Source organism: Argopecten irradians, chromosome 4, assembly GCF_041381155.1.
Source record: "Argopecten irradians isolate NY chromosome 4, Ai_NY, whole genome shotgun sequence".
Classification (NCBI taxonomy): Eukaryota; Metazoa; Mollusca; class Bivalvia; order Pectinida; family Pectinidae; genus Argopecten; species Argopecten irradians.
The window spans coordinates 25997999-26022509 of record NC_091137.1 but is presented as its reverse complement, the minus strand read 5'-3'; the positions used below and the strand labels follow the sequence as shown (position 1 = coordinate 26022509).

The 24511-nt window shown below is 33.4% G+C and overlaps 1 protein-coding gene across 6 annotated transcripts; it reads right to left on the bottom strand.

The window, feature by feature from the left end:
* Positions 1-14109: 14109 nt before the first annotated feature.
* On the bottom strand, positions 14110-23699 carry LOC138321110 (uncharacterized). 6 transcript variants are annotated; one of them, XM_069264539.1, is made up of 8 exons: positions 23140-23698; positions 21040-21117; positions 20433-20474; positions 20118-20149; positions 17975-18067; positions 17407-17499; positions 16556-16672; positions 14111-16048 (listed from the first exon to the last, which is right to left on the bottom strand). In XM_069264539.1, the coding sequence occupies exons 3-8, from the start codon at positions 20444-20446 to the stop codon at positions 14823-14825; spliced, it is 1575 nt and encodes a 524-aa protein (XP_069120640.1). In that variant the 5' UTR covers positions 20447-20474; positions 21040-21117; positions 23140-23698; the 3' UTR covers positions 14111-14822. The 6 variants fall into 6 exon arrangements, with proteins under 6 accessions (XP_069120643.1, XP_069120645.1, XP_069120640.1 ...); XM_069264541.1 differs by having other exon boundaries at positions 23167-23698; XM_069264542.1 differs by lacking the exon at positions 21040-21117 and having other exon boundaries at positions 14110-16048; positions 23167-23699.
* Positions 23700-24511: the final 812 nt, after the last annotated feature.

Here is a 24511-nt window from a genome sequence, read left to right as displayed (position 1 = left end):
AAAAAGGATACTCATATATACATAGATACAATTTAAAATAAAGTTGAATATTATGATAAGAATGTAAAAAATGTAGTATCTAAGTCTCATTTGGCTGCCGATAGTACAAACATATTGTGAGTTGCTAGCTGTATCAAGGTGGGATGAAGAATTAGGGTTAAACAATAATGTATATTTTTTTTTGAGAGATACGATTATCATGATCTACATGTACAATGTAACATATTATGGAATAAGAAATATTTGATGTAAACAAATAAATTTTAATTTGATATCTTTTTGATTGAGCTATATAATTAGACACACGCGTTGATATATTTCTATTTTATTATTAAATAGATATGTACGTGTATTAAGATTTTTAAAAAAAATTATGTCATTATAGGCATGGTCACTATTCTAATATTAATTGGTTATAATAAGCAACCATATATATATATAGTTTTAATTTATTCAAGCTGAATAAAAGTTGACAAAAGATTTTGTCTATATATCTGCTTATATCCTCAAATTCATTTACATATGTATTAAATGTATTGTTTGATGAAAGGAATAAACTGTACTTTGGTGTCATGAACTATCACAATTCATATATTATAGTGAAATTAATATTTCTATTTGGAGGAGGAGGCATTGGAAATATAATCAATTATAAGTTGTTGCTAAGGAAAAATAGTGTTGCTAGGGACTTTGTCAATGACAAATATCCCTAAAATTTGAAAGAAAAAAATACAACACTGTCCCTATTTGTATAGTTAAAATGTGGACATTTTGGGATTTTGAATAATTTACTGATGATTTATTTTAATCAGATATATTGTTTCGTATTACGAATTATGAATATATATTGTCTTCATACCAATACTACTCTTATAAATGCTTGAACTTTGATACAAATATCCTATTGTTGCCATGGCAACCATTTTTCCGTGTCAATCAGTAAAATGGCCTTCCAAACAACTTCATTAGATACCAAGATGGTCGTCTTAAAATATGCAGCGAAAATTCTCGCTTTGAGAACTTTTTTTATTTCTGCATAATTTAGCTATTCTGGATACGGTTAAATGAATAAATTATGTGATCAAAAGTTGAACATACATTCCAGTTTCAAATAGGACACGTGTACAATATGTCCATTGTTGATTTCTAATTTTCTAAGAGGCATTTTCAAATGTTTTAAATTTCATACATTGTATTTAGTGATGATAAGCTATTATGACTACTACTTACACGTCTTACCAAAGACTTTTTTAAATTCATGGTTCACATGATTATACAATATGTATTGTAAGAAAACAGTACATCAATATACAGGAGCAATAGGTCGTAACACATAATTGATGTAGTCCCTTGGTTAATGTGCCGCGTTCTTACCATTTATCTATCATAGAAAGAAGGTAACATTTAATATTTGAAAACAGCCTGCCGATTTTCATGTTGCAAATTGATAAATCTTCTTTGAAGTTTCTTGCTGTCAGGTTAGCAGTTTTTATTTAAATCATATGCGTACAAACTTTATTTATTTATTTTCGGTTGGGAACAAATGGACTTGACATGTTGAAAGCTATTTTTGCTTTATGCAACTATACAAGATACATTTGCATACAGGAAAGGTTCATAAACCAATAAAGTTTTGTATGTGTATGATAATTCATGATTTATGATAATTCATTTGTTATTCGGAAACTTAAAACCATACATGTAAAACAGTGTTATACTGCCCTAGTGTTATAGTGCACAGGTGCTTAAAAGGGCCACTACCTTTCTGAAACGGCTTTTATTTTTTAAAGTGGGAATGAAAAATGAGATCGATATTTTGTAGAGTCACAAAAGTCATTAACTTACCGATAATACTACACGTATCATCACCTTCTGAACAATTTTATTAAAATAAATAAAATGTTAATTTTCATAACGCGGGTCGTTTTATGTTTCCCGCCGTCGTCCTAAATTCCGCGCGGTAAGTGACTATCTCTGCGCCAGACGGCAAAACGGCGAAATGACTCTCCACTGTTATCATATAATACGCAGGTTATCTTGCATATGTTTGGTGTTGTAACCTCATCTTAAGCCATCGGTATATGTTTTCTGATGTTATTAATGTATTTTAAGAAACCTTCATGTTTTGCTCCGGAAAGGTAGTGGGCCTTTAAAGCTCTTTTTATACAAACATATATTTATTTTCTTAATAGTAACTATACAGCATATTGTTTTAGTAAATATTGTACAGGTATATGTTTTTTTTTGTAAATATAACTACACGCACCTGAGTAGTAATTGATTTAGGATGCTTTATACTTACATACATTTTTGTTCGATGTATCCGAATGCCTCCGAGACACAAATACATTTTGAAAGTCAAATACTTTTACAACTGATGATGGTCTACAATTCTGTCCACAAGTCAGAGTCAGATTACCTCCAACATGCCGTACCCATCCCCACTCGCATCTCTGCAAAAGAACCACAGTACATGTAATATTACGAGTTTTTTTTTTTATTATTGACGTTCATTGCCTACAAATTCCATTGTTGCAGCAAAATACAGTATTTACGTCATATATGACACTTAGGCCACAACAGCAATAGCATTATATGACCACTCGACATTTCACGATAATATGATTAGCTGAAGCCGTTAATAGAATGAGCAAAAGTCATAAAAGGTCATTTTCAGGAGTTTAAAATATAAATCTATTTTAACTCTTAACTCATACCAGGCTCTTTATTAAGACTAATACCTAAAATGACGGATTCCTTTGTGATTTAAATGATACGAATGTCTTCAGGCTTTTAAATTGTTACATTGTATCCATTATTTTCTTTGTTTTCTTTTCACATTTGTGGTAATTGAGTACGTTCTAACTGAACTGACATCTAAAAAAGATGTAACCAATTTTAGAAAAACCATTGTCCTAATATATCTACAGAAAAATATTAATCTTCAACTTCAAATAACTTTATTAACAGAGAAAGAAATAATTAAGTTGTTTCCTCGTTTAACATAGCTACATAACTTCTACATTACAATGAAAATATATTCAAATACCGTAAATTTCGTCTCAATATGACTTCATCATTAACTCAGTATAGAGCTCGCACATTATAATATAATAAGTTTTATTTTGATTTCATAAGATATTCTTTTCGGCTAGTGTCAGACTTACAGCTACTTTAACAAACTGTTCCACAGTAGTAGGTGATAATAGTAGACTTTGCTCTGAATACCTCAAGCTAAAACAATATATGACATCACAGCCATGTTTTAGATATAGGTGAAACACCGTACGCTGTGGAATAGTCAAGATAATGAATTGTTCGTGGCCCGTAAGGGCCGAGAACTATTCATTATCTTGACTATTCCACAGTTTGAGGCACCGAAAGTCACTGGTACTCCCCACTGTTACACTGGGTATTGCTATATTATTCTACAACCCCAGGTAACCCCTTACTACCTATTTAAACAATAAGACATGATTCATTTCATTACCTCACTCGGAATACAAGAATCATGATTTGCATGCTTTTTTGAAAAAGCTCTCACTATACCTCAAGCTATAACAATATACTAGGTTTACACTATGTTCCCGGCGACCACGTTAGCCCCGTTTGCCCGAAACGTGGTGCGCCGTGGAATTTTGGCTATTTTTGTCTCTGTATTCAAGTTGAGCTAGGTCTTGCCACGGTCTTTTACGGATTACGTGGTAGACCGTGGATATAAGGGGAAATGCTATTCCCGGAGGTTAAAGGTACACTTCGGCTTTAGCACGGTCTATCAAGGATACCACTACGTCCTATCTAGGCCTGTTACGATCTGATGAGGTCTGCTACGTTTTACACGTTTTGATCAAGCTCCGATACGTTTTTCACGGTCCGCAACGGCTTACTAGGGATGAAAGTCTGATGCCGGGCTTTTTCGGAGCAAATGAAACAATATTTATTGCCGAAAATCTCTTTTCAAACAGGTTTTAATTAAAAAATATGTTAAAAGAAAAGAAAATCTTAACTATATTTGGTATAAATATATAATTATTAGAGCCAAGTGTTTCTACGCAATTTTTTTTCTCTAATGATTCTCACTTAATCTGCCTTTTGCAATGATAGCTTTGGTGTGATTTGAGGGTTTAAATGTGTTTGATAATGAATATTTCTATTTATTACTACAAATAATTCCATGAAGTATCAAATATGTACCAGGCCAGACAATGATGCTCCACCATATATTGCTTGCAACGTAAGACCGTAATAGGACGTAACACGCCGTATCACGTCGGGATTTCAACCGCTCCAAGCCGCGATGTGCCTTGACAGAACGCATAAAAACGGTTATTATCCACCTTGGCTTGCCGTCAAAACCTTGACAAACCTGAACAAAATGGCACAAAACGTGCAGCCAATCTGCATCAACCGTGATAAAACGTGGAAAAACGCAACAGAACGTCACAAAACTTGAAATCACTGTGGGATTCCGGGTAACGTGCTTGCTGCCCGTTCCACCACGGACCGTCTGGAAGTTTTGTTACGGCCTCGAACGTACTGTTACGTTTTGTTAAGTCACTCCCGTTTTATTATGTACTGTGGCGTTCACCATCTGTACCGTGACTGCCGTGGCAAATTTTTTGACAGTTTAAAAATTCTGGCACGATATCCACGATAATCACGACCGTTCACGTTTGTCTATCACGTCCTTCTGCGTTATCTCACGTTGTCTCGCGGTCACCACGTTTTGTCCACGGTGGCCTGAAACGGGGCTGCCGTGGCCGCCGGGAACATAGTGATAGATGGCATCACAGCCATGTTTTAAATGTATGTATACAGTCATGATCAGTTGTCGGTCATCTTCAGACATGATAGTCATTGCATACTTCCGGATTAGTTCTGTATGTTCCCTTGTGTTACACGGAATAGATACATTGTGTGTGTTGTTGGGGTATTATATATCAGGAATTAGATGTCATATCAATTATCGATGTTTAATCTCCTTGCTCTCGTTTTTATTTGTGAAAGCTCTTTTTGTGTTCAGAGAAGTTTGTTTTGTTGCTATAAACGTTGATTGACAATGATAAACAAGAATTGTATGTTGTTAAAAGGTCATTTATTTAAAATGACATTAAACTCTCTTACGAGTTTAATTGAAAAACAAACTTCATTTTTAGAATTTAAGAATAATGAAAAAAACCATAATGTTTTTTGCCAAAATGAATTAATGTATATTGTACATGTAGCAACAAAGATGGGGTACAAAATATGGCACCGATGATGACCTTATGATACATTGTTTAATATCCTTGCTCTCGTTCTTATTTTAAGGATTAAATTGAATAGATTTTTTATGATATGGAGATATAACACAAAAATCTGAGAGAACTCTAGATAAACCGCGATGAGAGTACACTCTGATTTTGTGTTTACGCCGTCATCTCAGCCAATCAGAAGCAACGTTACAAACGGCGACGCCATTTTTACCTTTATGGACTGATAAAGTAAATTTTTAAGCCAATGAAAATGCTCGTACCAAGCAGAATTGAATAATATAATTATATGCGTACATATGTAGATGTGCTAACCATTATAACTAGGGCTGATCAGTGCAGCTAGACAAAGGCAGAGAGAGAGAGAGAGAGAGAGAGAGAGAGAGAGAGAGAGAGAGAGAGAAAGAGAAAGAGAGCTATACTGGATCACAAACTTTGTGTGTGGTCTCATTTCGGGCCACATATCATCTATGAGTTTAAAACGTTTACTTGTATCATATACTTGTATCATATGCAGTACAATAGAACAAAATGTTGACAAAACATTGGCCTCCATCTTTATTCAACGACAACTCTACACATACAAAGAAGCTTTGGTGAACTACACACCGCAACAATCTGGAAACTATGGAACAACTTTATAAACAATAACGACACTTGACATTTACGGCATTGTTCTGTTTGAACATCTATTTAATTAAATGTACATATATACCTTCATTAATTAAATTTCAACGTCAAACTTAATGCCTTTATTTCAATAGCGTCATCGTTCGACTATTAACGAGTGTGTACTTTTACATTGTAACATGGAAATTCATCTTTAAACATCTGCAAATCCAACGGATGAAATGGACAGCTGACTTGCATAAAATAATTACACGCGTTCTATCGTGCTGTCCATACCTATTTTAGTAACAAGTATATTGGAATGCTGCTGCCAACATTTGAATGCCAGCAGTATAATCTTGGTTCCTATGTACATGATTACATGACACTTAGTGACATGACACAACAGTTATAACATTGTATGAACAGTCGACACTGGCACGATGATATAAACAGCTAAAGCCGTTAATAGAATGATCAAAAAGTCATAAACGCTCGTTCTCAGCAGTTGGCGAAGAGCTTTTTATAGTCATCCTAAAATTGTTCAGCAGTTGTTCGAGTCTCTTCTTATTGGTTTCTTCTCTGGAGAAAGCAAGGCATTTGTCGTTGTTTTTGTAAGTACATGATGTATTATATTCGATATTTTATAAATCCTGTTTCGTCCATTTAAAATAAAAATCTACTGTAACTCTTAACTCATACGGGTACTCTTAATTAGGACTATTACCTAAAAGGACAGATTTTTTTGTGTGATTTGAATGATTCGAATGTCTTCAGACTTTTATGTTGTTACATTGTATCTAGTATTTTTGTTTTTTGTTTACGCTATTGTGGTAATTGAGTAACAAGCTATAACTAACATCTAAAACACATGTAGCCAATTATAGAGACGCCATTGTCCTGATGTAAAATAACCGCAGATAAAAATTATACTTCAACTTAAAATATCTTTATTAACAGAGAAAGAAACAATTTGTTTCGTCGCACTTCATAGCTACATAGCTTCTACATTACAATGTTGTGTCATTTTTGGTAATTTATTTGACTTATTGACAGGTACACAAGCCAGGTATAACTGTTTTATGTCGAGTGGGAAAATATTCTAAAATATCGGAAATTTCGTCTCAATATGACTTCATCATTAACTCAGTATAGAGCTCGTACATTTACAGCATTGTTCGGTTTGAACGCATATTTAATTAAATGTACTACTATATATATACACCTTTATTAATTAATTTTCCACGTTAAACCTTATGCCTTTATTTCATTAGTGTCTAGGTTTGATTAAATTTCTGTTGTAGCAAATTGAATGTATATTACAAATGGTTGGGGAAAACATAGTACATATTTGAAATTGACAAATGACTTGCAGTTTGTGAACTGTTTTGCAGTTTGTGATATCTTGTTTAAATATATTAAGAATTGAAGTTTCAGTAAGGATGCCAATCAATGCTGGGCAATATTCGCGTGTTTTAATAAGTAATGAAATAAGCTGGATCATAACATTTTTTCTATGAAATGCAATGGGTTTCCCACATAATGTCTAAGTTAATGTATAGACTTTGTAATGCTACATTTTTGTAACTATCCGTACAATAATAGATAACTGTAAAGGTACATACTGCCATAGTTTGTTGTGTAATGTTTGGTACAACGTTGTCTGTTTTTGCATTCGTCTGGTTATGATAGAGCACAAAAATTCGAGGAAATTAAAAAAAAACAGTTTCAGATTAATTAATGTATACAGGTACACGTTTAGTTTAAACATATTTTATTGAAACAAAAGGTACACGCATCTACAAGATAGACGATTTTTTATGCTCCTCTATAATTCGGGATGGGGCCCCAGTATATACATGTACTGTACCTCATTACGCCCGTCTCTTTTCGTCACATCGCTTACCGATTTAATATGGAAGTGGGGAAATTAATGATAAGAATCAAAATGTTTGTTTTGCATTGAATGAAGTGAGGTGGACTAGCTAATATACATGTATATTTGCACGCAAAGCTGATATTTCTGGATAATGACTCGTCAATTGGTATATGCAAAATTCAAAAAATGAATTCACGAAACCGATGATTTCTTCTATGTCATCCGTATTGTTTTCACATTCTCTACCTCGTACCAGTTTATCATGGACTCAAGTTTTAAACTGCAGGTACATTTATGTTGATATTTTTTTTCTTTCTTTTTTGCTTTTACATGTAAACATGTAGTCTGACATTGAGTTTTATTTTCTGGAAGGATACATGTAGTAGTAGCATATGTCATTGGGGTTATTAATCATATAAATCAATCAATTAATTAACCAATCGTTTTTAATTATTATTTCAAGCTGACTTCATGACAGAAGTACTTTGTATGTCTAGAATATTAATAACAAATACACAATATATGCCATCCATCGCCAATTTTACATGATGGATGCAGATTAATTCTCTATGTAGTGAAACACGCGCTTCATGTATTGCCCAACATTGATTGGCATTCTTACAGAAACTTCAGTTACAAACTTTGGTATGCCAAAATAGTCATTTTTACCATCGGTATTACCGGGTTTCTGGAGAACCTTCTAATAATCATCATGTTGTGATGAGAATACGAAAACTCCGGCGCCGCCCACACGTCTTTTTTATCTTGTGCCCTAGCTTCAGCGATTTTCTGTTCTCACTCGCCATTACAATCAATGGTGACATTTCTGCTGGAGACATGGATCGGAACGCTGTGTGCAAGTCTACATGCCATGTTTAACATATCATTTGCCACCTCGTTGATAGTAACTTTTGTGATTTGCATAGAAAGATTCCACTCAACACGAAATAACCTTTCTTCTGTGTCCTATTTTGACGGAAAGAAATATACCATCGTCCTGTTGGTTTGGCTTTTATCTAGTTTGTATATAATTCTAGTATTTACAATCACCCCACAATATCAAAAACCACAGACAATAATTTGTAGACTAGAGAATATTTATAATGAAAAGGACAGACGGACGGTATATTCCTTATTAAGTACTCTTTACATGCCGCTTCTTGTCCTTATATTTGTGTTTTATACAGCGACTGCTGTAAGGATCAGACGCCGACTCTCTCGAACGTCATTTTTGAACGGTTCTTCTAATATTTCCACTATACCAACGCCGGTGACAACGACGACTGTACATCCATGTTCGTCAGCGTCCTCTGATAGGAGAATTATTCCGTCTACCCTGAACAACAAACTCTCCCTTCGTCTTAGAAATCAACGATATACAAGATTTACTCATCTGAATACCAATTCAGGTAATAGCAACACACAAGCAGACAAGCCAGGGAAAAGTGTAAATTTCCTTCTCAACAAAACGACAAATATATCTGAAATGTCGCAAATGAACGTGACAAGTGGCCATACTCAAAACAATGCGATCAGAAGGATACCTAATTCAGCTATATTTATCCCCAGTTCTAGGTAAAAAAACATTAGGAAAGCCTTAGTAACTGTAACTGTGATTGTGTCAATTTTCGCCATATGTCTTGGACCAAAAATTATTGAGTTATTACTTCAGACTTTCTCCGACGTGAGTCAGATGGTGTCTCTCCTCACCAACAGTTTAATCTCTCTGAATTCGGTAATGAATCCAGTACTGTACGTATGGCGCTTTGCCGAACTGAGACATGAAATCCGAACAAAGTGTTTGCAAACGCGATAGAATATAAAAATGTACATGTTAAACAAGAAAAAAGTTGAATAGGATTTTTATGGAGATGTATATTTTTTTCATTTAGTGTTGTAATTTCGAATGGTACAGTAGATAATGAATTTCTGCGTGTACCTTATTGGTGAATATATATTATAATTTAAATAGTAGTTTGTAACGCTAATGCATATAATTGGTTTTGTGGCGCATTTCACATTAGCACCAAAATTGTTATTTTATTTGTTATACCCTAACCCCACTTGGCGAGGTCGCGTGCATATATATTCTTAAACTAGACATCAGAAGACTTTAGGATGATTTCTGTACAACGACATGATGGTGTACTGATGCCTATATAGTAAGAAAAGTTCCACGGAAGTGGATGTGTTGTCTGCACAGTATCTAAAAAAAAGGTTACTCTTGCAAATATTGATTGATTTTCACTAGTATCAAACCACTCTCATTAATACATGTATAAAACAATATACTAAATTTGGTTGAAATCTGATGATAAATACTTAAGTTATCGACCATGATTTTATCTGTTTTGACAATTTCGAAGTCCAGCTACTCTTGCAAATATTGACGGATTTCAACCAGTATCGTACCCATCGGAGATCTCATTGATAGAAAATAATATACCAAATTTGGTTGAAATCGGACAATAAAAACTAAGCTTATCGAGCGGAAATCATGGATTTATCTGTTTTTAAAATATTTCTTTAGTCCCGCAACTCTTGCAAATACTGACGGATTTTGACCATTATCTAACTCATCCGAGATCTCATAATTGTAAAGCAATATACCAGCTTAGTTGAAGTCAGAAAATCAATAATAAAGTTATCGCACGGAAACCATTTCCCGGACGCCGCCGCCAACTCCGACGCCGTCATAGTGATACGTATACGTAAGTGTCGCCCTTACGTTGCAGGCGACAAAACAATCACATCATCTCAGAGACATTTTCGGCAATCTTCAGAAATATCCGAAGACTTCAAGAATTGTCTACCGAGATATTGTGATTGCGAACTAGCTAGTAATGGTGATTAATAGAACCTTTTCCTACCTAGATCTGACAACGGAATCACAACCAGAGGGGTAATTCATGAACGTCTAACCCGAGCCTTGCCGAGTATTGGACATTCATGAATTCCACCGAGTGTTGTGATTTTGTTGTCACACCCTGATAGGTAGGGAATGTTCCTTTAGAATTTCGATTTCAAAATATTTCATTGACAAAAAGATGTTAAATGTCGATAGGATTAGAAATCAGACATACCTTATCTTAGTCTCCTCCTGATAATTGTGGTACAAACAAACAATTGTATAAAACATATATGCAGGGAGAGGTACATGAAGATAAGGGGATGTAACTCCTTGGTGAAGAAATATTCAAATCATCTAATGTCAAAAATATCTATTGTAACTCTATAAGTTAGCATTCAAATTTCATTTTTAATGTAATAACCGAAATTATTGGTACATGATTCTAAATATACTTTGGTGGTAGTAGCTCTTTTCGCCACAACATTTAAAGGCTATGAAGTCCATTTGTGTATAACACATAAGCTATATACTGATGGGAATCAAGAACCAATCTAACAAAATAGAGATACTTTTGATTTTTTGAGTTACAACTATTTTTAAAATTCAATAATAAATTCATTAGGAGTTATCTCACTTAAATAGTTAATTATATTAAAATAAGTAAAAAAGGATAATCATATATACATAGATACAATTTAAAATTAAGTTGAATATTATGATAAGAATGTAAAAAATGTAGTATCTAAGTCTCATTTGGCTGCCGATAGTACAAACATATTGTGAGTTGCTAGCTGTATCAAGGTGGGATTTTTTTTACTCTATTTCATTTTTCCTGTCAATTCTTTAACACCCACTAGTAATCCTCAGTAATATGAATTGTACTACAAATGTATGGAATTTCTTAATTTTTCAATTAAAGTACACATTTTTCATCAAAGTTTGGAAATCAGGATTAGTACTGATTACCGTTGCTATAGCAACCGTCCTGGGATTTTGAATTGTTTACTGATGATTTATTTTAATCAGACATATTATTTCGTATTACGTATTATGAATATATATTTTTTTCATACCAATGCTTCTTTTATAAATGCTTGAACTTTTATACAATATCCTTTTTTAACATTTTCCCAGTTATGTCACATTGTTGCCATGGCAACCATTTTTTCCGTGTCAATCAGTAAAATGGCTTTCCAAGCAACTTCATTAGATGCCAAGATGGTCATCTTAAAATATTGAATATCAATATGGGTATCACGAAATCCAGTAAACGATCATACATTCTAGTTTCAAATAGGACACATGTACAATATGTTTATTGTTGATTTCTAATTTACTAATAGGCATTTTTAGATGTTTGATTTCATACATTGTATTTAGTGATGATAAGCTATTATGACTACTACTTACACGTCTTACCAAAGACTTTTTTAAATTCATGGTTCACATGATTATACAATATGTATTGTAAGAAAACAGTACATCAATATACAGGAGCAATAGGTCATAGCACATAATTGATGTAGTCCCTTGGTTAATGTGCCGCGTTCTTACCATTTATCTATCATAAAAAGAAGGTAACATTTGAAAACAGCCTGACGATTTTCATGTTGCAAAGTTAGCTGTTTTTATTTAAATCTTATATATGCGTACAAACTTAGAATATTTACGGTTGGTAACAAATGTAATTGACATAAAAGCTATTTTTGCTTTATGCAACTATACAAGATACATTTGTATACAGGAAAGGTTCATAAACCAATAAAGTTTTGTATGTGTATGATAATTCATGATTTATGATAATTCATTTGTTATTTGGAAACTTAAAACAGTACATGTAAAGCAGTGTTATACTGCCTTAGTGTTATAGTGCAAGGATGTTTACAGTTCTTCTTATACAAACATATATTTACCTTCTTAATAGCAAGTATACAGCCATATTGTTTAAGTAAATATTGTACAGGTATATGTTTTTTTTTGTAAATATAACTACACGCACCTGAGTAGTAATTGATATAGGATGCTTTATACGTATATAAATTATTGTTCGATGTGTCCGAATACCTCCGAGAAACAAATACATATTGAAAGTTAAATACTTTTACAACTGGTGCTGGTCTACAATTTTGTCCACAAGTCAGAGTCAGATTACCCCCAACTTTCCGTACCCATCCCCACTCCGCATCTCTGCAAAAGAACCACAGTACATATAATACTTCGAGTTTTTTAATTATTGACGTTCATTGCCTACAAAGTCCATTGTTGCAGCAAAATACACACAGATATTTCCCTTCGTCTCTTTTATGATACCAGGTCACGTGATCAAAATTGGCTTGAGAGGTTCAATACGGTACAGTTTATTGACATGCCTTTTAGCGGTACCACATAAATAAGTTTCGGCTGAGTTCCACATCTGAAATATTTTATTTCTACGATTAAAATACTTCGATGAATTGCTGTATTAAGTTATGGAGATAAGCCGAAAACTGTACAATATGTTGGAGAAAGAACTGTATTGAGGCCCGTCAGAGCCGAGATCTGTTCTCTCTCCAACATATTGTACAGTTTGAGACTTATCTCTTACTTAAAACATAGCAAGTCTTTGTGTTAATAAAGTACACTTTTATTTCTAATGAAAGTCAGTGTTATGCCTTTGTCTATGAGCTCAGGTAACTCTACCAATGTGCATTCTACCATGACAAATCCAATATAGACAAAGGCAACATAGAATTACCTTTGCCTGTGTTATATGTGATGAATAGCATTCATGAACGGAATGCATGAAGCATGCTTTTGGGTTGGACAACTATCTGTAAATTCACTTTAACCATGTCCACCGACAGTGATGGAGGGATATTACTTTCTTATATTAATTTAATCGATATAATAAGGTGACTTAAGTGACTTTTATTGCTAAAAGGATATTTCTGTCCAATGCCTGATGTGGTCAAGAAATGACATATGAAACTAGACTTGCAATTTAGGCGTTTGTTTGAAAGCGTCTCGCTAAAATGATCGCATATAATAGTGATTTTCCAGGCTAGTTCAAAACAGTCGGTGCCCCTAGAACTTTCATTGAATTCATAGGATTTAAAATTTCGACTTCGCTAGGACAATTTTGAATTTATTTATACCATGCGCAGTTTCATTCAACAAGCCAATGGGATTTAGCTGTGAAAATCTGAAATATTGTTGAAACAACTTTAAAATAAGTGTAAACTACAGTGTAGAAGCTTTGGAAATTTAAAATAAAAAGTGGTGTACTCGGCTTACTATACCTGTCGGTCGGATATGAAATGGTGCATAGCTATGTGTCCTAATGTAGCACTACCTCAGAAATTCACTCGTGAACAAATTTTTACTTTTTTTGTAGGTTTCCAATTATTTTATGTGTATACACGCATTTATATATTACTTTTGTACAAAAAGAACCCATATCGACCATTCTTTTATTATCTAGATTTGCCATACAATTTTAAAAAAGACCTCCATACCAGCTGGTATGTATTTTTGAAAAAATAATGTCTCGCTTTGAATTTGATATTTTATACGGTTCAGTAGTAGGTGTAGAAAGGGATATAAAACAAGCAATATAAAATGCACACAAACGTTTTAATATTGGTTTTAATTATCTTTACTTTGCTCCATTAGCAGTAAAAGACACCAATTGTAGCCCTAAAGACACCATCATATGTCTACAAGTCGTTTCAGTTACAATATTGCACCTAGGTGAAAACCGCTTTTAGAATCCCAAATCTGAGCTCAGGCAACGGTCTCGGTCCTTACAGCGTGATATAACACATCATTGACCTCATCAGATGTCCATAACTTATTAAATCATACACCTTTTTAGCATTACTCCTAAAGAGTGAAGCTGGCAATGTCCTCAACAAGTTTTCATTCTTAATTACAGAGTTATCGCCTTTTTTTCTGAAAAGTGTGATATTACGCTCGCTTGCAAAGACATGACGTCACAACCAATACCTACCCGTAAGGGCAGATAACTCTGTAAAGTGCAAATACAGAACACATTTGTGTGCGTTATGATTACTAAGAGATAATATTGTTAAAAGATAAATTTAACTAAAATTTCATGGAATGCAGTATTAATTGTTCGTCCATCAAAAACAGACATACATTCACATAAGTAAACACCTGTTATTGTTCAATTGATTAGTATCATTTGTTCTCTGTCGGCGGTGGTTTCAAAATTCCAAGGTAAATCCTAATTTCAGCGTAGAGATATGCCTGCTGGATAGCCATAAGACCGGAAATGTGACTTTACATCTCCTGGGTAACCGTAAACATAAAGCCCCAAAGTCTTTCCGAATTTATGCTCAATAACATAGTTTTTACAACATTGAACTTTCACACGGAAACCTTCATACCCCTCGTCCCCAACATCGAACACTACAGTTGAGTCTGAAATAGGATACACCAACGCATCATTCAATCGTAGATCATTGCGATATCTTGACTTACAAATGACATAAATCTCATGGATGAACGTATTGTCATACCAAGGTATGTAGAATCGGTATAACGATTTATATTGATCTATTCCAACTATCCAAAGTAAGAATGGATCTACTGTTGTGTGACTAACCAGGACAGTAACGACGAAGTCCTGAGAGCCTGTTATGATAATAGGCTGGCGACCGACCAGAACTTTTTCGTACGACTCTGAAGTCTTAAGGATCTGCTGATCTCTCTCGTCATAGTAGCTATCTATTACTACATTGTTATTATCCGCGGTGGATATCAGTTGTACTTTACTCCATTTTCCCACAACATTAGGCACGATGTATGAACGCGACAGATGCATTGACGGTAGAACTGTACTTACAACCGGTTTATACGTATTCCCGTTTCCCTTCCATTCTATCCCTGCTAAAACACAGACCGGTGTTGATGACAGTATTGCTGTTCCCGCTAAACTGACGTCATGGTCAATGGTCAATATTTGATTCCTTCTGACCCTGATTGATATTTCGTCACCTGGGTTATACATGTTCCCCTTAAATTTAACTGACCCACTGGTCACTAGTTTGATGGTTATATCTGCGGCATTATGTGGTGCAAAAACTCTTATTTTTCCCTTTGAATTCTTACAAAATGTATGCATAGGTATAATATATTGATCTGAACACTTGTCAGTTGGAATAGAAAACGTGGCATCACTCTGACGACCATAGTGTACAAACACAGTAAGTTTGGTAGAAGATATCAAATTAACGCCTTCTAAAACGTTATCCTTTTGTAACCTTTGTGCCGGCGATTCACGTATAACGTAATTGTTATATCCCACGAACGTGGACATATTGAATTCCAAGGGATGGTAGAGGAACGTCCATCCCTCTCCCTCAGACATCAGTAGTAAGTCTGTATGGTTGTGAAGCCAGGTGTCACCTAGTGTCCCTAGGATGTACTTATCCGACATCCCGTTATGGTTAATACCTGATTATCAAATAAAAACAGAAAGTTAAAACGAGTGAAATATCAATATCGTGGTTATTGTGTCATGTTGTGCTTTGTTGCGAACTCGTTTGAAATCTAGACTTTTTTGCAATTTGTATGTCTAAGCATAATAGCTATCATGTCACGGGTTTTCAAGATGCGAATGTATTGCTACCGGTGCAAGAAACCTACATAGAATGTTTAGTACTCAATAATCTACATTGAAACAATCTAATAAAATTAGAAGCAATAACATCAAAACGGCCATATAGTATATACTAGTTCCATTACCATTAAGGAGCTGCCAAACGTTCAACCAATGGTAAATGTGAAGATCTAGGGAACTGTCGCAAAACGGTACATGATAACAGAAAAAAGGAACAAATGTTTTTTTTTTATAATTCTGTGTTAACTGTAACAAGACAAAGGAATAGTCTGATAGATATAGACCTGACTTCAACGTATACATTTACAATTAATAATTGAAAAATGGAATGAAATACAAACTTGCTTCCTTGCATGTTGTAGTAGTCATCTGACACGTGTTGATTGTTTTAATTAGAATTCCTCCTACTAGTATAAAAATGGTGGTGATGGCGATATAAAGACATTTTCTGAGTCTTTCTGTAATTTCAAAACATGTACACAAATGAATCAAAGTTGGAAATTCTAGATGTTACATTTTATAAGAAATTGTAAGAGAAAAGTGTATAACATATTTTATACATATATATGTGAATGAATTGCTGATCATATTAAATCAATAATTGTATAATATCTTAAATTACCTCACATTCCATTTTATTTTCATTTTTTTCATCATGGTCTAATAATATAGTTTTGACTATGCTGGCAGGGATTTTGCTGACGTGTTTATTATGTTGAACATGTGCATGCAAAAATAGTTTTTAACGTTATTCATGCGGATCTTTTATTGTCACATAGAACATGTGTATACTGAGTAAACGTACTATTTTGTAACTTCGACATTGAAAGGAAATATCTGTTGGATATTACAATTAATTTAGTAGACGTATTGACTAGAAAATTGAGATGATAATTAATCAAATGTGATGAATGCAGCAAGTGTTGTGTTACTTACTGCGATAAATGTCTTAATTTACAACAACTTTCGGTATTTGTTACAGAAACGCTCACATGAAATTTAAATAATCACTACAAAACAATACTATATACATGTCTATAGGTAAAATATTGAAAATCCTTGCTATATAATCATCACTGAATACGCTTTACTTCTGATAGACTACTATTACTAGGCATTAACAGGTAACATAGCTAAGAAATACAAATCTATTAATTTGTGTTTTGCGGATGACCTGTATTTTAGTTCATACCTTCGTTTTCTTTTAATACTTGAAAATCCTGTTTAGTTGGCATGTCATCCAATCTCTCCAGAACCTGCTGCACTTGCCTCTGAAGCACAATACCTAAAAATAACTCTGGCATTAAGTTTCAAAGGAATATTAGCAAGATGTAATTAGTATTGCTATGTAGAAGTCTGCTGCATAACATGGAAAAATAACAACACAATTAAGCTCTAGGAATATTATTTATTTACAGCCTTCTTTCAAACATCTCGTATTTATCACTTTATTAAGTTTTAAACGTCTCTTGTATCTATTATGACATCATGGTTTACAACAGATGCAATATTATATTTTCAAACTTCGATACATATTTCAATACAGAGTGGACTGATTTTAAAAAATGACCATTATATTAAAGGAAAACTTATTAGCGACCACCTTGTATCACGACCTCTGCTTAATAATATCACTTTTCTGTGATAAGGACCCATATCAATACATGTATATAAAGATCAATTAGCTATTCAGGCCATGTTTTATTAGTCCCTTAGGTGGTCTTTATAGACATATTTTACTGTATAAGGTTAAGAATTACCTTCCTGTTTGATGTCTTCGACGCTATGCTTTGTCGGAAGATCTTCAAGAGCTACATTGATTCCATTTTGTAACGGTCTGATGTAATTTAAAACTTAAAGAAATGAAAATCAATTTTAGTACATGTTCACCTAATGCTTTTCCTACTGAAAAGACAAATAGATGCAATTCGATAAAATATAATGATCCAAAATGCATAGAAAATATCCAAATAAAAAGATAGTTTGATATAATTTTATATAGGTTTAGTTATTGCAAAATACATGTAATTGTTTTGAACCACTATCATAATACCTACTCTTAGGAACTGGCAACACTCCCTGTAATTAGTTAAAGAGTCGTTAGTGATGTTAACATATCTATTTACTAATATGAGCGAAAGTGACGTGCGATCATCTTAGGACACCGAAACTACACTTACACCTGATATTTTCTGCATAATCAGGGGTCGAACGTGTCTTGGTATGCGAAGGTGTAATTTGGTATGCGAAGCAAATATGGCGTCGAAAGCTCCGCTTCGAGTGTCAACAGTGACTGGGAAATCATTCATGTCGCTTCTATGCTTCATGCAACACTCTTATAGATAACTGTAATTACAAAAACATACTGTTGGAAATAAAACGATTTTCTACCAATCATGGTTTAGAAAGGGAATTTCAATTATACAAGACCTGTTAAAAAGTGTTTCTCCATGTTCATTCCTTACATATGATGAATTTTGTAATAGTTAACCTGTAATAAGTAATTATCTTCAACATAATGGACTGATATCCAGCATTAAAAAGTATCTGAAGAATGTAAATTTACCGAATGAAATACTATTTTATCCAATTATTCCTTTTAGTCTTGAAATTATACTGAAAAACATTTGTGGAGTCCAAGATTTGTATAGAGCACTTGTCAAAAACAATACTGTAATAACTGGTCAAGCTAAATGGGGAACCTCTTTTGACTACGATCAAGAAACATGGAAAGATATATATAATATACCCTTCATCTCTACCAATAATACTAAACTTCAGTGGCTTCAGTTCCGAATCTCCCATTATATACTAACAACTAACACTTATCTTTGTAAAATTGGTCTCTCTAATAATCCTTATTGTTTGTTATGTGCTTTAGAAAGGGAGACAATCACTCATCTATTTTGGGAATGCTCTGAAGTTCAGGATTTTTTAGCTAATTTTGAAAGTCTTTTAGATATTCTGTTTATACCATTTGCAATTAATAAAGAAACTATGCTTTTCGGAAAATTTAATCATAACGGAATATATCAAAGAATCGATTTTGAAATTGTTCTTTTTATCAAACACTATATTTATAAAACAAGATGTTTACATGGTTCTTTAAATGTGATGGCTTTTTTAAACTGTATTAAAGATTATTATTATGTTCAAAGATATATAGCTTATAAAAAAGGAGAAAAAACTTTTAAAAAATTTACCAAAGATTGGAAAAAATGGATAAAGCTAATAGAACTCACAAATCCCTGACAGTTGCACATATCTTTTATTAAAATAGAATATATATTTATTTGTTGTCATACATACATGTGTCATGCTTGCTTTTGATCAGGATGTTGAGCAGTAATTTTTAATTCAATTGTAACTATCAAATATAGAATGACTATCTAACTTCTTGCCTCCTTCTTTTTCCCCCTTCTTTCTTTACTTTTTTTTTAATCGTGTTTTCATTTAGTTGATTCATTATTCTTCATATAAGAATATATCTACATTCAAATATTATTCTTCACGATCTCTCGTTTCTAGTTCATCTCATTATCCCTTCTTTCCTTCCCAATTCTTTGTTCTTTTTTTATTTTTTTTCTCTCCCTCCCCTCTCTCTATAAAAAAATCAAACAATGAAATTATAATGATGAATGAAAGAATGGCAGAGTGAAAGATGTGCATGGAAGATAACTATATCAATAATTCATGAATATGTGATTAATGTAAAACTGATGTATTGTTTGACAAAAAATAAAAAATTACAAAAAAAAAAAAAAAAAAAAAAAAAAAATTACACCTTCGCATACCAAGACACGTTCGACCCCCAGATAATGGAAATGAGTTATTGAAACAATGTTAGTCAGTGTAGTGAAATGATATTTACACATAGTTTAACACATAAACTTATTAAATTACCTTCCCGGGCGGTCAGTGGGGCATCACGGCCTATAAACAATAACATGGTAAACATAAATACATATTGGTAACGTAACAACTGCAACAGCGTCATGTACAAACGTAATTTAAAGAATAACAATCCGCGATCATGGTGAAAATCAGTGAGAAACAAGATAGTGCACATGCAGTTATTGAATTAATTATTGATGCATATCAATATCAAATATCAATCTAAGGAAACAGATACATTTAAATAGCGCTACCAAAGAGAGTCATAGAATTGTCTTCTATATAATGGACATGTTTATTTATATTAAGTTATTATTCATAGCTCTATCTTCCATCATAAAGTATCACAAAGGCTTTGGCATTGACCTAAAGCAGAAACAACATTTTTGAATGATTCAACAATAAAAACTCAAAGAAGAAAGAAGAAAAATAAACGAGTGATACTGTAAACCAACTTTCTTTTGCGACTACTAAATTTCGCTATTCCCATTTCAAAACAAGTTCGCGAAAATCACCGTTCGGGGATTTAAGCAAATGAATGGGATTTCCTATATTTATAATGATGAAGATATTAGTTTATGGAGATAACTTTCACGAATTTCCGTGGATCGCGGTATTCGCGAGAGTAAATTGCACGCGAAATAAACTTGGTTTTAGTCTATTTACAGTATTAGCACTTCTTTTGCTACGTTTTAACAGCTTAGACAATTAAAGTTTGTAATTCAGGTGTCTAATTATATCTATGTCAATTTTAAGTGTCAAATTGTTAAGTAATTGTTACATAAGTAATCATATAGGTAATATTATCTGAACATATTCTTCTTATTGCGGTTCATTGATAATGATTGATATAAATCAATATCAGTATATCCGTGGATTCTAAGCTTTTTCAAAAAGAAAGTTTAACATTTCCCTCCATGAGCATACGTACGAATCTGCAATATCGGTGATAAAAACTTCTTCAGGGAGTTGTTGTAACTGAACTGGAACAGGAACACTAAAACTTGTCCTGCGATAATTCAAATTAAAGTACTAATTCAGCTGAATTTCAAACACGACTCCGTGGTCACTAGCATAGTTTTCTTCATCTTTATATATAACATCTCACAAATTGGACCTATCCTGGTTGATTTCACGGCAGGTTATCTTGTTATGGAGCATGGGGCAAAATCATCATCAGGAAAATATACCAAAAATTAATATTTATTCCTTTTGATATACATTTGACTGTATGAACGTATTATATTGAATCTTCTAATGTTGGCTCTTATATCTTTTCACAGATCAAACCTTTAAACTTCCAAAATAATCAGCAACAACTATACTTTATTATCATTATCATTCATGTTCATTTCCGGTACGGACGATCTTCATCTGCCATAACAACAGTTAATAGTACCACTGTTACATCATTTCTCCCATTATACATAGGGATTGGATTTCGTTTTTATGTTAACCATGCTTGTATGGAGCAATTCCTCTAAGAATATATTCTATGGGGCGCGTTAGCGCCCCATATTGAATATATTCTTAGAGGAATTGCTCCATACAAGCATGGTTAACATAAAAACGAAATCCAATCCCTATATTTACACTCACACGACTTTTTATTTATATTTTATGCAATAAAATCGTCATTTGAAAGTGACGTAATTATTCAATAAAAGTCGGTCAAAAGTGGGAGGAGCTTACTCATTTGAACAGCGAATGATGACGCTTCACGTAAGGTAGAATTATTCATCCGCGAAGACAAAAAAGTTCAATATTTTAGTGTAAAATAAACATGACAAACAAAGTAAATTTCAGAGATAATTTTATTTAATCAGATCAGAACTTTAAATATATATATTCAATTTTGCTAAAAGTTAATATATAGCGTAATAACATAAAGAATTTGTACACGGCCACATGTGTGAACTCGGTGACCGTTATTGTGCAGCGAGGCGAAGCTGACGCACGCTTACACACTTTAGTTTGCCGAAGTTGGCAAAACACCGATTTTTAAGTAGCTCAATGTGTTTGAGATGTCGTCTGACTTGACGGTATTACATCCTTGGTAGCCATGTGATTATATAATCTACGCTTAGATCCATATCGCCATCGATAGATGAAACAAATTCACTTGTGTTCGATGGATATGTACAATGTATTTGTGGTGACGCGTAACTGTCAACACGTGGATTATTAGCGGTGCATGTTTTATAATACACATGATTAAATACTCAAAGAACAAAGACAAGAGGATATGTTTATAACTGACCTCTATCAGAGGGTCTCACGCCCGTCCATCCCAAAGACTCGATCGTAGGACGAACATAGGCACAGAGGTAATGTTGACATTTGACAACCATCATTTTTAACAAAAATGAAAGCACGTCGCCCCGGTCGGGATATTTTTCCGTTTCTTTATACAATTGTTAATTCTAAAATTGTTTGAATCATATATAAATATAAAACATGTATATATCGTTTACATTTTTCCAAAATTCTATGAAAAACAACAATATACATGTAATGTTGCGTCAAAATGTAAACAAAGCCATGTGTTTCTTACGCAAGTTCAAAGTTCAATGTTACCATGCAGTTATGGTAAACAAAATCGGCTAGTATTAGCGTATAGTGACCAATATCGATAACTAATAAAAGCAGTGATGAGATCTATGTAAATCATACATGCTCTCTATAACAACACACGTATTTAAAGATAGGACTGACTTTAAATGCCAGCCATCGCTACCCGGATGTAAAAACCCTACAAGCATATGTATACTCAATATATGTGTACACATATACATTCAAGGTATTGCAATAGTTCCAAAATCCTGCATTATTGTTTTTTTTGGTTTTTTTTTTTTTTAAACATTTTTTTATTTTCCTCCTTAGTAATTAATGATAGTTGATTGACGGTTCATATAATAAAACTTACTTTTGCTCTCCAACCGATTTTTACGCCACTGATTCTTGAATATGAATAATGACAATAGTTTATTTTCATACACAAAACGATAGATATAATTACAGTAATACATACCTGGGCCTCCGGTTTGGGATCGCTTACCTGCGGATTCCAGTTGGGTTTTTGCCGCATTACAGAGTAGCAAGCTATAGGTACCCCGAATAACAAAGTACCATTTATAATACACAACGTGTACACATACAGAATATGTGACTCTAAATATAACCCTGATTATGGCGTCTACCCACGCAAACAGGCTATATGTGTTGTGTTCATTAATGCATGAGGACACCATGAAATGTACGTATCCGTATTCTCTTGTGTTGTAGTTATGATGTGAATCGTATTACGAGATTTGTTATATTTCAGCACGCGAATGAGGAAAGATACATATAATAGTTCATTTTTTAATGTTTCATCACCGCACACTAATTACCTGTGTGATTTAGCACTTCCAATTATGGCAGATATTCATAACTATATGGAAAAAAAAGAAAAACGACCTTGGAGGTACAATGTACTCGATGGAGTTTCAGGAATAACATCCCAAATATTTGCAATAATCTATCCTGATTTTTTTAAGTATCTGAGTTGCAACGCAAGAGGATGTCCTCCTAATTGTTTAATAATGGATCGCGATCTCTGTCAAATATATGATGCGAAGTCAACGACTCAGATGTAGCTCATTAAAATTTTATATAGAAAAAATCTTGTTTACATTTCAATAATTAATTTTTATTTGTTTTCATACTAAATCCAACTTTCTCATTACTTATTCTTAATACTTCTCTGGAAAAAAAAATCCGAGAATGGTGCGAAAACTCGACGTTATCATGACGTCACAATAGAAAAGTCGACGTTGCGTATTGATTTAGAAAAAAATAATCCATTGGAAAATAAATGAAATACATGTAGTACTTTTAAACGTATTTTATGTTATCATGTAATCTGAAAAAAAATAATTATGAGCATTGATGTAACTATTTTTTTTAACTTTATCGAGTTGTGAGTAATTAAATGATAGTTTGATTGAACTTCATGTGAAAACTTACTTTTGCTCTCCAACGCGATTTTTCACACTGATTTGCAAACATGAATAATGACAATAGTTTATTTTCATACACCGAAAAAGATAGAACAAAATAATGACAGTCAATGCATTACCTGGTTCTCCGTTTGGGATCGCTTACCTGCGGATTCCAGTTGGGTTTTTGCCGCATTACAGAGTAGCAAGCTTTCAGGTACCCCGAATAACAAAGTACCATTTATAATACACAACGTGTACACATACAGAATATGTGACTCTAAATATAACCCTGATTATGGCGTCTACCCACGCAAACAGGCTATATGTGTTGTGTTCATTAATGCATGAGGACACCATGAAACGTACGTATCCGTATTCTCTTGTGTTGTAGTTATGATGTGAATCGTATTACGAGATTTG

Excerpts from the sequence above, each read along its gene's own strand:
- LOC138321110 (XM_069264542.1), bottom strand. Across the intron at positions 16,673-17,406 it reads AGTATTAAAAGAAAACGAAG|AAAGACTCAGAAAATGTCTT; the intron begins GTATGAACTAAA and ends TTGAAATTACAG. Across the intron at positions 16,049-16,555 it reads TACAACATGCAAGGAAGCAA|GTATTAACCATAACGGGATG; the intron begins GTTTGTATTTCA and ends TTTGATAATCAG.